The sequence below is a fragment of the Eleutherodactylus coqui genome, chromosome 1 (genome assembly GCF_035609145.1).
Source record: "Eleutherodactylus coqui strain aEleCoq1 chromosome 1, aEleCoq1.hap1, whole genome shotgun sequence".
In the NCBI taxonomy this organism is placed as follows: domain Eukaryota; kingdom Metazoa; phylum Chordata; class Amphibia; order Anura; family Eleutherodactylidae; genus Eleutherodactylus; species Eleutherodactylus coqui.
The window spans coordinates 117955011-117970597 of record NC_089837.1 but is presented as its reverse complement, the minus strand read 5'-3'; the positions used below and the strand labels follow the sequence as shown (position 1 = coordinate 117970597).

The 15587-nt window shown below is 43.3% G+C and overlaps 1 protein-coding gene across 1 annotated transcript in view; it reads right to left on the bottom strand.

The window, feature by feature from the left end:
• The window catches only part of SLC9A9 (solute carrier family 9 member A9), a 693984-nt gene that overhangs the window by 264362 nt on the left and 414035 nt on the right, over positions 1-15587 (bottom strand). The window contains exon 12 of the mRNA XM_066599390.1: positions 2621-2774. Coding sequence (XP_066455487.1) covers positions 2621-2774 — 154 coding nt within the window. The remainder of the gene's footprint in view (positions 1-2620; positions 2775-15587) is intronic.

The window sequence follows — 15587 nt, the reverse complement described above, 5'->3', positions numbered from 1 at the left end:
GGAGGAGGCAAGGGGGAAGAAAGCTGGGATGGTAGCGTATATACACTCCTGTGAATAAGCCTGTGTATAAGAGCTGTGTAAGAAAATTAATTATGTATCAGCAAGGCGCCAGCAAGCGTATGCTCACATGTGGCAGATTTGCTACTTATAGACGGGGGTGAAATCTGATGCGGATCTGCCCACAGATCCTTGTCAAGATATGCAACAAATGGTGTGAATTTTTGTGTGCAGATTTGCTGCAAATTCCTTTGCTATAGAAAATCTACAGCAAATCAGCCCATGTGAACGTATCCTAAGGAGCCGGCATTCAGTGACTGCAACCACAAGCAGTTAGAAACTTTGTAGTTAGGTAGAGTAATACAATTATAATTTTTGGCTAAATAATGTGCCTCACTACTTTCCCCTGCAGCAACGAGGATTTCACACATCTCTCCTCCTCATCTGCTATAAATTGTATATTACATTGTACACCCCCACCTGACTGACGGATTCTCCAAAAATACGAGGCCCTCTTTATTGACGGCTATGGAAATCAGTTTTGTTGATCATAGGGCGCATATGGTTGTACGGGCAGATTTTGAAATCCACATTGTGGAAAAAAGAACTGGCATATCAATTCTTGATGCAGTTTCCACACCAAAGCCACGTTGGGATGCCCCATTTATTGGAGCTAATTCTAAATCTAACCTGGAGTACAATGCAAGCAGAGAAAACAAACGGTTACAAATTAGTAATATCCAAAGTGGAAAATGATTTTCATGTAAAAAAACACAAGTTCCAGAAAATGTCAGTCAGGATGTCCATAGCCTTTAAGGGTAATAATCCCTTAGTAAATGTGCCCAACTAGTAGATCTGATCATTTGCCAAGATATCTGATGCATATTTAAACTGTGGAATGTTAGAACTGCGTAAAAGTGTTTTCCTTAAAATCTTTTCCCGATTTCTCTTAGTCCCCTGAGCAGCCTTGTATGCATTGGGGACTTGGTCTTCCACGTTCTTCTCTTCAGCTGACTACTAATTCTGCTTTCTTTCTTTGCTTCATTGACTTTACTTTTGTCTCATCTCTTGGTTCTGCACTGGAGTAAACTTTACAAAGTGCGAGTCACTATCACTCTCACTGCCTGCCAATAGAGAACTCAATATGTGATCGCTCGACCTATGACTGTCTTCCTCCTTTCTCTGCAAAGAATGACTGTCTGATGTCTGCTTCAGTCTTTAGCGTTTACTGAAAAGGGCTGAATCGATCAACGGCAAGGCTTTATAGTATAAATGCACACAAAACACGCGTATGGGAACGAATCCATTGAGATTAGAGATGAGCGAGCGTACTCGCTAAGGCAAACTACTCGAGCGAGTCGTGCCTTATGCGAGTACCTGCCCGCTCGTCTCAAAAGATTCGGGTGCCGGCGGGGGAGTGCGGTGAGTTACAGGAGTGAGCAGGGGGGAGTGGGGGGGAGAGTGAGAGAGAGATCTCCTCTCGTTCCTCCCCGCTCTCCCCCGACGCTCCCCGCCCCCCGACGGCACCCAAATCTTTAGAGACGAGCGGGCAGGTAGTCGCATAAGGCACTACTCGCTCGAGTAATTTGCCTTAGCGAGTAGGCTCGCTCATCTCTAATTGAGATCAATTAGTACTATTCACTGGATATTGCGCATGCAAATTTTGCATGTCCAAATATGTCCATGTGAAGCCGGCCTTTCATAGCAGATATCTATGTACACATGTACGTGCTTTCGGTCCCCTGTACACAACCTGACTCTTAGGGCTTCTTCATATGACCGCATGTGCACATGTTTTTGTATGCATAAAATATAAGCGCATCAAGCACAGAGAACAGAACCCAATGGGCTCGTTCTCATGAGGGTGTTTTGCATGTACGGGAAAAAAGTAGGACTGCACTATTTTCCTGCGTTTTCCGCAGCAAAAGTCCCAATAGAAGTCTATGGGAGGGGCACAAATACACAAGGGGATGCGTGAAACACTACACAAAACCATAAAAAGAACACATCTTGCCTTTATTAAGCAGATAGCCTTTTAATCCAAGGAAAGGGTGTGTCACACATACGTGTAAACGGAGCTTCATGTGTAAAAATGATAGAACTATGTACGAGCACTCACGCAAATGTACCTCATCCAACCTCATCATCTGTAAATACGTAGAGCTTTGTGTATACGGTTGTGTGAAGAAGCCCTTCTTCATTGTACCAGGCATTGATTGATAAGTAGCGTGATGATTGACGCTCATTACATAGCTATTACATGATTAGATGAGGACAAACTATGGCTACTATGATCCTTCATCTCCATACACATTGTACTCATCGGCAGCTCACCCCCTATTTACACGGAAGGATGTGCTGCTCACAAGCAACCATTTTTATGCCCATAAGAAACAAATATTAGCTAGTTCGATTGGCAATATCTTCAGACGGGCTGATGACTGGGCAGATGAACATATCAGAGAAACGTCATGCCCAATCATGAGTTGGGTAAAAGGTCCATAAGACACAACATTGTTTAGGCAGTGCAAAAGCAAATATATGTCTTTTGGATATTTTTGGGTATTGTCATAATGATTAAAGTTAGTAATGATATGCCTTATTCAGAAAATATATAACTAACCTGATTTGGAGCCATGCCAGCATTGGTGTTGTACCACCTCCAAACACCCACACGGTGAAGAAGACAACCAACAACGTCGTGGTGAACATCATCTGTTTGGGCTGTGAATCTGTATCTCGAATAGCTAGTGCAAAGGCGATAGCGCCACGTAAACCTGTAGAAAGAAGTGGTATATAATTAAGAAGCGCATGATCGAAATGGTACTTTATATGATAAAAAAATGGAAAAAAAGGAAACTAATAAGTGATTGTAAGAAACTAGAGCAGTATTTGGTCATTTTGCATATGACTGTACTGTACTATTTAGTGGACTGTTATACATGAAATAGATGCAGGCTTTACCATCACATTGTATGACAGGTAGGTGTCCAGGTGAAGAATGATGTTCTGGATAAACTGAAAAACTCATCTGAAGCAAAATGTTCCTGGTGATCTAAGTGAAGGCATTCTAGTATTCTACTTGCTGCCCAAAGTGACCCTTGCCTGTATACCCAAGCTTTGCTGAACTCCACCTATCCTGACCTCGCCCTGTTTTATGATATGTCTTGCCTGATTGCTGCCTGCCCTGACCTCCAGCAGGATTTACTGTATTGCATGAAATTGACCTTGACCTGTTATTCTGATTACGTCCTTATCTGTTCCTTTGATATCACGCTCTGGTGCCTTTTGGCTAACTTGGGTCAGCTGTTACAGCATAGAGACTACTTCTGGGAAAACTACTTGGGGGGTTACTTGCAGGTCCCAAATGAAAACCAGGGTACCCCTTGGATCTGCCACCAGGAATACAGTAGCCCAAAGCCAAATCAGTCAGTGACATAATGGGTTGACATCCACTGCGTTAATATGGGTCTTACGGCTCTTTCCCATGAGCGAATAAACGGTGACAGCGTTTTTACGTTTTCACGCCTGCTCCGTATAACCGCCTGAAAGGGCGTTTTTCCGGGATCACGACCAGCGTTTTCTTGACTATTCACACGACCGAGAGCGCTATTTTTAGCGAAAAAATACGCTGCACCCCGGAAAACCCTCGCTCTGCCAAAATCCTTGTGATGCCTTCCTATATAGAGACACCTGTAAGCTTTTCGCAGCATTGGATGCTGCAAAAATGCCTTCCCCTCCATTCACTTTCCCTGCTCCCATAGGAGTCTATTGGACCCGCCGGCGTATATTGGTCAAAACATATGTTCTATTTTTCACGCTGCTAACGTATTTATGAGTTGCATATTGGCCCGTGTGAATCCAATGCTTCACAATGGTACCATATATGCACCCGGGTGTGAACACGTGGCCTATATGCGCTCGGGGAATAAAGCCTCACTTATATAAGGTGTTTTGGCAGGATACAGCCATGTTCATTTTATCGTTGGTTGCAAAGTTCTGTATTCTTTGTCTCAAAATAAGTATGAGCTAATGTTATATTTCTTATTTCACGTAAGAGCAGACTAAACATAGGAAGAATTAGATAAACAGGGGTTTCAGCAAAATGTTGTTCTCCTATTCTCTGTTTATAACGGAGGTCCTGCTAAAGATGGCGGGTCTTTTAGGCAATGCCACTCTGTGAAAAGTACCGTATGTAAATCTGCCCCTCCAGCACCACCCTAACGGCTCATTCACATGGAAGTATGCAACTTTGGTCCGTGAAAAACACACCATTTTCAATCTGTGAGTATATGTGTGTTTTTAGTGCGTATTTGGTGCCTTTTTTATGTCTGTGTTGCATCCATGTTTACTGTGTTTTTCATCCTAAAAAACAAACAAAACAGACGGGTGTTTTTATGGGCACATGTTATTTGTGCTTCTGATCCGCATCTATTAAGAACCAATGCTTTGCAATGGATGGGTCACATGTCTGGTTTTTACATGCGCATAAAATTCGCACCTACAAAAGATAGAACATATGGGTGTCAATGGACGTGGTAACATGTTTTTTTAACGTGCACAGTGCGATCTTTTTTAAGAGCAAAAAAACACACGTAAAAACACCTGTCTGACTGAGCCCTAAAGACAGTTTTCTTACAACCCACAGAAAACAGGGTGACCCAAAAACAAGCTGTGAATAAGAAGGCTAATGCATATTTAGGGCTTAGTCACACGGGCGCATCGGCAGGAGGGAGACGGCCATACTACAAGACGGACGTCTCTCTGCAGCGCCGGGAGAAAGAACATGTGACCGGCTTCATTGCCGGTCATGCGTTCTTTCTTCGGCGCTGCGGGTAGTTGTCTGTCTTGATGTACGGCCATCTTCTTCCTGCAGTAAGGGCTCAGTCACACGGGCGCATCGGCGCCTGTGTACGGGTGCCGATGTGCCCGTGTGACTAAGCCCTTACTGTGTTTTTTTGCACACCCGTAGACTGTAATGTGTGATTTTGGCCAGTGATTGCAGACCAAAATAGGACACGCTGCGATTTTTTTTTTTTACGCAACATCGGTCCATGTAAAAAATGACCATCTGAATACACCAATTTAATTGGGTCCATATTTTGTCAGTAAAAAATAGGGACTAAATACGGAGAGAAAATACATCCGCATGAATGGGCCCTGTGATGGCTCCATGTAAGGCCTCATTCACATGGGCATATGCAATTTTGGTGTGTGAATAAAGAACCATTTTTAATGTGTGCGTAAGGGCGGTTTTAGATGGGTGTATGCACAACTACACTCGCTGGTACGGAGCGCAGTTGCAGATGTATGAGGTGTATTGTTTTCATTCAAACTTCGCATCATAGCGCAAGAGTTTGAAAAAAAAAGCAGGTCCTGCCCGATCTTTTCTGCACGTAGTTTACACTATGTGCAGGACAAAAAGGTGAAGCCCTATCTTTTCTCGCCCGTACAATTAACGGGCAAGAATCCTGATAGTGAAAACGAAACCACTGAAATCAAGTAAAATCTGTGGTTTCATTTTGTCCCATTATGCAGCCGTGATTATCACATTCGTGCGTTTATGGGCTAAGTGTGTTTTTACAGCATCCATATTCACCGGAAAAAAGCAAAAAGCCCTGATGGAAGTCACATTTTTTCCACAGTTTTCCGGCAACATGCAGTGCATATACATGCGGCATCCGTTCCACTGCGTTTTTTCCCACTTTCATAGACTTTCATGGGCAATTTTGAGGCAGACATAAAAGCATCTGAGATTATTTGAAAATGATAATTCTTTGCAAGGAAGACAAGAGATCTAAGGACGCCTGCACACAAGCGGATCCGTAGGAAATACCGTCCATAGCATGTTATGGTAAATCCATTCTTCCTGCACACTCGCAAAACCAATTGCGGTTTCTGTGAGTGGAGGAAAAATCGCAGCATGTCCAGACCCGCGACCCATCCACAATTAACACTGCAGGCAGGTTGCAGATTCCACGTCATTGCGGTAATAAATATTTGAAAAAAATATCTGTAAAGCGCATGTCCGACGGTAGCTTGCTGCGGCCATCTGCAGTACAGATGAAGAGGAAAAGAGACAGTTACGCATGAACGCCGGCTGCTGTTAGGTTCACAGTCCTCTGGCGGGCTCCTGCATGAGGAATCTGGCTATGCTGTGTGCTGATGGCCTTAGATCCTAGTCCTATAAAGATACAAGATACTGTATCTTTTACTGGTGATGTCATTCAGAAGGTTGGGGTGGGGGCATGTGTTCCTTGTGGAAAAACCATAATTCCCCATTGCGTCCATATCTCCGCATGAGATACTCCAGTCGTGAATATGGGCCCGGCATATTTCTGGTCATGATTTTATCTATTCAGTGATATCAAGCATGACACGTAAATTATATCCAGGTATGCGGATACACCATTCGGGGGTGATACTAAGCTCATACCGCAACATATGCAGATGTGTTTCATTCAGCCGGCCCACCCGATTCCAAAAATATAACTCATATCGGGATGGGACCTTCACACAACCAATAATCTTTATTAAAAGATTTTTCATCAATCTGACTTTCCGTAACAGGGAGTCTGCGGGAACTACCCGAGGTGTTAAACCTCACTGGCAGGGGGCCAATTAACAGCTACCTGTCACTGGCTAATTTTATTGCCATCATAATCAAAAGACTTCCTGAAGCCCAATGCATATCAGAGGCCTCACATGTGAGGGAGGAAGGGGGGATTAAAACATTGAATTCATCTTTCATCCTGAGCGGCAAGTTGCTATAGATAGTTGGGGGACACTTTATCAGTATCTGTATATCACCATATGTGTTATTCATAAACTTTGTAACATACTTTGATTTTGACTCTTGTTTAAAAATGTCCTGAATTTCCATGCTACTCAAGCGCTATATCACTGTTGCTATATGACATATGTACATAACTTCTATCAACAAGCGGTATAAGGACTGCATTGGCTCCGTGTACAGGGGAGCGGCTGCTCAGCGCTGCAGAGGCAGATTTTGTAGGCGTTGCAGGTACGGGCGCCACATACAGACAGAATGCCAGATGGTGAAGGACAAGCAGCCGACAATCCAGTACATAGAGGTAATACAGTCTGTAACAACTGTGCTCCAGTGGTGGAACTGCAAAATCTACAGGATAACAGTTTGGCAAGGTCTTTAAATAAGTAGGTGGCAAAGTCAAGTAATAAAGTATATTCCTTAGTTTATTAACAACACATATCCCACTCAAAATCCCCCATCCCTCAATACAAAAAAAAAAGTAAATAAAAGAAATAAAAGTATAGCTACTCTTTAAGGGCTGCCATTATTTTTTACCATTAAGGCTGGATTCTCGGCGGAAATCTCGCTGTTTGGCCGCAGCGAAAAACCACAAGATTTCTGCCGGGAGAACCACTGCTTCAAAACCCGCGGCGGTTTTGAAGCGGCCCGACCACTCGCTCTTACGCTGCGGCCGGCGCTCCCGCAGAAGGGAGCGTGGCCGCAGTGGAAGAAGAAAAAAAATGAACATGCTGCGGCCGTCGAATCCGCGCCACAGTGCCAGCTTCTGCCAGCTTTGCCGCAGCGGATTCGCCATCCTGTGTGGATGAGATTTCTGAGAAATCTTGTCCACATGGCTGGCCAATCTCGGGATTAGCGGCTGCAAGCGGATTTGCCCCGGCGAAATTCCGGATGGAATTTCCGCGGCAAATAAGCCCCCCGTGAACCCAGCCTTATATTTGTATCAACTCTCTAGGCGTGTAACACATACCGAAGGAGCCTAAATGCACCAGAATTATGACTCAATTTAGGCCAAAAACTAAGTAAATACCTTGTGTCAGATTTATCATGTGCTTTGGACACTTTTTGTGCCTTACTAGACAGTTTTAAAACATGTCTATAAAAAGGGGCACGGCTTAGAGAAAAGGTTTATTGCTTAACATGTACTGCGGCAAGAGAGTGCGGCCGCAGCGGGAAAAAAAAAATAGACATGCTGCGGTCGGCAAATCCGCGACGCAGCGAATTTGCCGTCCCGTGTGGACGAGATTTCTGAGAAATCTCGTCCACATGGCTGGCTAATTCCGCGATTAGCGGCCGCATGCGGATTTGCCGCGACGAAATTCCGCACGGAATATCCGCGGCAAATCCGCCTGTGTGAACCCAGCCTGAAAGGCAGTGTTGTCCTAGGCAAATCAGGACTACTTTTAGAAACGTATCACAGAGAGCTAACATTTATTCTGAGACGTCCCAGAAGATGTAGACAGAACTGAACGGTTTGGTCTAGGTCTCCTCTGTAATCTCTTTACTCATTTTATTCGAAGACTGCCATACAGCAGACATGATACAGATGTATGATTAATTCTGCAGAACCCCACCGTCCAGTTACTACTATTATTTAAATGTCACACAAGCAAAATAATGAGCAATAATGCCTTTCACAATACTTCCTTGACTCATTACTAGTTGCATTGTCTCTTCTCCAGTAGGTGACATATTACATGAAGGTAATGAAACAAACATCCTCAGCTCCTTCTCTCCGAGTCCAGCTAATGACCTATTCTTGTCAGGCAGACATGAATGTACTGCACACAATAGCCAGCCATAGTACTGGCAGATAAATAGCCTCATAGGAGAAACAGTCAGTAGTTAAATGTCATTCCAAAATTACTGACAATATACAGACTCGTATAATTACAGCCAGAACAACCTGCAGGACATTTATACGGCAGTCAAGACCTTAGTACATCATGTAACCTGTTTTACTAGATGCTACATTTGTTGGATTATATATTTCGCAAAGTCACATTCTGTACCCACTTGTCTTCCAATTATATTGATTAGTACTACTTGGCTATTTTATGCCACAGTGTTCTTTCCCTATAACATTCTAATATAGCATTACACTTATCACCTGTTCCATGAATCTGAGATATTTTATTTAAAACTCTTTCATGCTGCCATCCAATAGGTGGCGCTGCAGAGGTATTGTTCCATCTTTCTTATTTGCATATTTCCCAGAGGAGCATGGATGACCTTATAAGCTCCTCACTCACCTCCTAGGTTTCTCCTTCACAAATGCAGGAAAATAGCAGGTTTAGGAGAGCAATATCAGTACGATTTTCTCAGACCAGTATCACACCTGTGTAAATAGAGCTTTAGGCTAACTTCACATTGGCAAGTGCGGTATCGGGCCGCGAATCACAGTCCGATATTGCGTTCGCCTACATGTGATTTTGCCGCGCTCTCATAACTTGCGGAAGTAACAATCCTCCGCAGCGGAGTTTTCAATGGCGAGACCTTGCACCTAGCACGTAGTGCAATGCTGCCACCAGCCCCATTAAAACAATGGATGATGGGATGGCACTCCGTAAGATAGGGCTTGCCACGATTTGTTTCCCACATCGCATCGTGGGAAAACATTACTCATGTGTATGAGCCCACTCAAAATAATGGGTTCATAGTCGTGCATAGTCTCGCGACACACAAATCTCTTGCGATTTTCTCGCTCGTGTGATGCCGACCTAAGAAGGGCGAGGTCATGCCACCTTTCTCTGCATTATGTTGTACTCATAAACCTACGATTTTTCAGTGATTGCAATTAGAGATGAGCGAGCATACTCGCTAAGGCCAATTGCTCGAGCGAGCATTGCCCTTAGCAAGTACCTGCCCGCTTGAGACAAAAGGTTCGGGTGCCGGCACGGGGGAGCGGTGAGTAGCGGCAGTCAGCAGGGGGGAGAGAGGAAGAGAGATCTCCCCTCCGTTCCTCCCCGCTCTCCCCCGCCGCTCCCCACCCGCCGCCGGCACCCGAACCTTTGGTCTCGAGCAGGCAGGTACTTCCTAAGGGCAATGCTCGCTCGAGCAATTGCCCTTAGCGAGTATGCTCGCTCATCACTAATTGTGATGCTTTTCAGCTTTAAAAACGCATTGCATTACTGTACATGCAATTTTCTTGAGCGTCCGAATCGAATGTCCAATAGTTAAAATGGAAAAACACATTGCATGGCATGTGAGTGTAGCAATTTTTTTCACAAGAAGAAAAAAGAATCACAGCAGCACTCCAAGGATTCAGCCACACCACTGGTGCAAGGCACTATGCAATAGCCCAGTTAGGGTCCCGACTCCCCGGGTCCACCGTTGGTCATCAATGTAGAAAGGAAGAACCAGGCAGCATTCATTAAAATCCTCTTCTTTATTGAGACATGAGGAAGCAAGCAGCCACGTATCGACCCTTTATTCGGGTCTTTATCAAGCTTGATAAAGACCCGAGTACAGGGTCGATACGTGGCTGCTTGCTTCCTCATGTCTCAATAAAGAAGAGGATTTTAATGAATGCTGCCTGGTTCTTCCTTTCTATAGCAATTTTTTTCACGCACCCATAGGAAATAATGGGTGATTCTTGAGCAAAAATCACCCAAAAATAGGACATATTGTGATTTTTCTATCTTGGACTGTCGGTCCGAGAGAAGAATCGCACAAGTGTATAAACCCACTGAAAATAATGTGTTCGTTACTCATGCAATTTGCACCTATATTACATCGGACAGAGTTTCTCGCCCTGGCTAAGCTTGGGGAATGCTAGAAGTACATCCTATTTCCATTTTCACCGCAGCCCCCTTCTCCTCCTTGAATACCCATTTAGTATCATAATGACTATCTTGCTTGCTCGTATAAAATTTACGTTCTGCGCTCCAGCTGTGCCGTTATGTAATATCTCATAATGCTGACCGCTTCGCAGAGGTTTCATTTCCTAAGCAGCGGCTAGCAGCTGTAACGTGATATACTACTGTGTTTGCAAAGCGCAAATAGAATATCTTGCCTATTTCCAGTCATCATCTGCGTATCACTTAGAAGGTCAAGAAAAGTGCTGAAAGGTAAAATGGCTGCAAACTTCATTGTAAAATGGTAAAGTCACGTTAAATAGCCATCACTGTTGATGTACTCTGCGGTGCATGGCATTATTTAAAGAGCGAGCCAGAAGGTTGGGAAGGTTCTCCTGGCTGAGAGTTTGAATGTGACAAACAAAGAGCTTGGGAGAGAAACAAAGTGCGAGGCCAGACAGTAGCGAATGACAAGGGAATGCTAAGAGAAAATAATAGATGACTGCGGGTCGTTGATAAAGACAGATTTCAACCTTTAAAGCCTTGAAAATAGCTGCCAAACACCAATGCAGATAAATGGAACAGCGGCTTTTAAAAGGCACATATTGGATCGGTTTGTGCAAAGTGCCTAAAAAGACGTTAAAATGGTGGCGTATGCAACATTAAATATGAATAGGGGCGATGAATAAAAGGCGGAAAAACAAGTCTGTGCATTTCATTAGCGATCTAACAGAGCAGCCAGTCATTTAGCGTCTGCATGTGCAACAGACTCCATGGCATACGTTGCTTTATGGTTGTGTTGGATTATTCTAGATATGGAGATAAGATAAGATTTTATGTCTCCCGTTACATTAAATACAATCCTAAGTAGGATCTAATAGATAGATTTCGGATTTCATTGCATTTTATCACTCTACCAATCATCGAAGACAATTTTATGGGGAAGTGTTGATTTAGCTGCTCGTTGTATTAAATACGTGAAGATGGCTTGTGATATATGGCAAGACACACTTAATAACCAAGTTAGTAAATCCTTATTATTGTGACAGCCAAGTCACAGAACTTCATGTTTCTACTTTAAAGCAACGTGAACCTCGTTCTCGGCTGCTATGATAAATGCTAGTCTTCACAGTTTAATCTTTCCCCAAAAATAAGACCCTGTCTTGTATTCATTTTTGACCCAAAAGAGACACAGGGTCTTATTTTCGAAGATCGCTTGCTGGTATCGGGGTTTGTAAACCCCGCCTGCAGCAGGCGATTGCTCTGATTGGTTCTAGAGCACCACAGCTCAGCCAATCACTGTAGCACTGCATGAACCAATGGCATTGAATGGCTGTGATTGGTTCATCGAGCGTCACAGTGATTGGCTGAGCCACGGCACTCTAGAACCAATTACAGCAATCGCTTGCTGGAGATGGGGTTTACAAACCTCGTTACCAGCAAGCATTCTTCTGTTGGCGCTGAGAACTGTAAGGAAGCCTGCCGGAACTGTGGAGACCAGGGCTTATTTTGGGGTAAGTCTTATTTTAGGTGGAGCACAGTAGTTCACTTATCTATTACCTTAAGCCGGTCTCACATGACTGGATTTCTATTGCAGAATCCGCAATCGGCACACGCATGGATGTATTCTACACACACATAGAAAGAATAGAACATTCGCATATCCACTCAGATGAGCAGATGGTGATTGCGATTTCCGCAAGCGAATTTTAAATCGCAGCATGTTTTATTTTTCTACAGGCTCCATGCGGACGGCTTCCATTGAAGTCAATGGAAGCTGTCCGACCCACGACTCATTTGTAATTGACATTGGCCTAGCTACGGTGCGGGAAAAACAAAGAGTAAAACGAAAGAATCTGTACTGCGCATGACCGATGGAGAGCGTCCACAGTCATTCGCAATACAGAGAAGAGAAGGGACGCAGGGTTGTTGGCCAAGAACAGAGCAGGATCCTGCTGCATGCTCCTCCACTGTGGAATCCGATCCATTCATGTAAGACTGGCCTTATACATAAAAAAACAATTTAAATACTCTCTATCCCAGATAATGTCATTATCATTATAATATGTTGTTTTATGACCAGTGCCATACAGAGACAGGAAATCCCATTACGGTACCAGGTTTTACAAATCAGAATAAAAACATTTGGCGTTTGCTTCCCCTCTGCACACGGTTTATGACCTTCTAGCCAATTTCCCACCACTTGTTTACTAGCCATGTGGCACGTAAGCACAGGTTTTTGCCATGAAGTAGCAAGGGGATGACACTGATCATAGTTTGGTTGGGTCCCTTTCTAGCAATGGTGTCATAGAAGCAGTATGCGCCGCTCCTATAGTATGTGTGCCCTTAGATTAATGGGGTCTTTGGTTTTATATATATAAAACAATCACTGTATGATGAAAAGTTTGCTGCTTTCTAATATCCTTTGTGTTTTACCTCTTCACTGTAAAGGTATGTTCAATGGGGAGAAAATTGTACTGTGTGAAATTTGGATACATGGATACATCTCCAGCCATTTTACCTTCTACATCACCCCATTATTTGTAGTATGTAAGCTCGTTGGAGCAGGACCCTTACCCCTATTGTTTCCATCAACTGATTACTATGTAACCGTGGTTCTGTAATTTTTGTACTTTTGTCTTTCTGTATTCCCCCTGTCTTTGTAAGCGCTGCGGAATATGTTGGCGCTATACAAATAAAGATTATTATTATTATTATTTCTGCATGGGAAATCCTCAACATTTACAGTAGAAATAGTGGATGAGATTAAAACAAATCGAAGAAAATCTGCATGAAATCCAGCAGAAATTGACACGCGATATGTATGTTAAATCTTCATGGGGCGGGGAAGTACAGGCAAAGCATGGAGCAAAAGATGATTGTGGGAAAACGATGCAGGGGCAAGCCATAGCTTGAAGTCCTCATCTGGCAGTCTGGGCCAGATGAAGAAGATGGGGTGTCTCCTGTGAGTTACTGGATTTATCCGTTTATTCCAGTTTTATACACAATTTTATCTATCTTTCGGCCAATATACGCTGGTGGCTCCGATAGACTCCTATGCATGCTGCAAAAAAAGGGAGGCAGTTTAACAGCATCCAGCAGTACGAAAACATTACAGCTGGCTCTAGTTAACCCTTAGAAGCCATGCTGAGGATTTATGCCGACCAAGGGTTTTCCGCGCTCCAATGTATATATGCCGCAGCCACTTGTGTGAATGGGCAATAAACATGAATTTTGGCTGCAACTCGATTGCGCCTTTTCCAGTTCATGCATTTATCAGCCGCGATGTGGCAAGTGTTGAAGAACATCGCTTGTGAGAAAAATGCCTGAATAGGATATGCTGCGAGTTTTTTTCAAGCACATAAAATACACATGTGGAAAACACACGCTTGAATACCCCAATGCACATCAATTGGGTTTCTGAATTATGCACGTGGCACAGAATGAAAATACATTTGTGTGAGTGAGCCCTAAGACTGGGCAGTTGTCATTACATTTGTTCAGAGATTAGTAAATTATGGCAATATAATTGGTGAGGATCAATAGGCTTTTATTGGTGATGTATTCAGGCTTAAGTCTTAAACACTTAGCTGTGTTTTTGTCCTATTATGCGGGTATGATGATCACAACTGCATAATGGGACAAAACAAATCCACTGATTTTAATTGATTTCAGTGGTTTCGTTTTCACTATCAGGATTGTCGCCCATAAATTGTACAGGTGAGAAAAAATACACATGCCCTATCTTTCCTGCATGCAGTATTAACTACGTGAGGGAGAGATAGGGCAGGAACTATCCTTTCGCTATTTTTTTCAAATTCTTGCGCTATGGAGTGGAGTTTGAATGACCGGAGAAACAAACAAACTTGTTGATGCGCAACTATGTTCCTTAGCGGTGAGCACAGTTGTGTATACGGCCGTGTGAAACCGCCCTCAGTGCCGAGAATAGCATGAGCTTGCAAATATGGCCCTGCTTTACCCTTTATTTAGAACTAGCTGATATACCCGGCTTAGCCCGTTAATTCGGTACAGGTGTTTACCTGTTGGTAGTATGGAAAGTTTTCATGAAGTCATGGTTACTTCAGAGAAACCGAGGAATAAACTGTGTATACACATAGAAGAGAGTTAGATTCTCCTCAGACTGCATGCACTGATGTCTCTCTGCTGAATGGGACACCTCCCACTCTCCTCACTTTTTACCCTTAAAGGTAATACCCCTTTGTATTCAAATTTAACCCCAGACTGGAGATAGCAGCCCTTAAAGGCATGCTCCATCTCTGCAGCCTATGACAGCTTCATTATGTACTTTACAGCCTTTCAGTATATGCACATAGAGGTCAGTTAGATTGTTCTGAGTATATACACAAAGGTGAGGTAGATTCTCCTCAGTATATGCACACAGAGGTCAGGTAGTTTGTGCAAAATTTCACGCTTGTACGGCACTGGGAAGTTACATTACATAGGGGTGCACTTACTTTTTCAATTAAAATTGAATAATCGAGTCGTGACCCCTTTACTTTTCCTATTTAGGACGTAAAGAATGCTCATGCTAAACTTCATGTTTGTACGATACTGGGAAGTTGGAGAATTAGATTATGTATATTAAATTGGGGTGCATTTACTTTTGCACTTAACTTTGAAAAATCAAGTTGTGACCCCCTTCACTTTTCTTATTTAGGACCTAAAGAATGCTCCTGCCAAATTTCACATTTGTATGACACTGAAAAGGTAGAGGTGCACTTACTTTTGCAATTATCATTGAATAATCGAGTTGTGACTCCTTTACTTTTCCTATTTAGGACCTAAATGTTAGGGTTGTGCTGGCTGGGATCTGTTGTACCACACAGTTTTCTAGCAGCACAGCCACATAGGTGTGGAATTAATGAGCTGACTGGATGTTGTGTTCTCCTGGTAGCCAATCACCACTGGTCTGGCTGCAGTTAAATATCCTCCCTCTGCAAGCAGAAGCTAGTTTCCCTTCACTCTAGGGTTTGTTGGTTTTG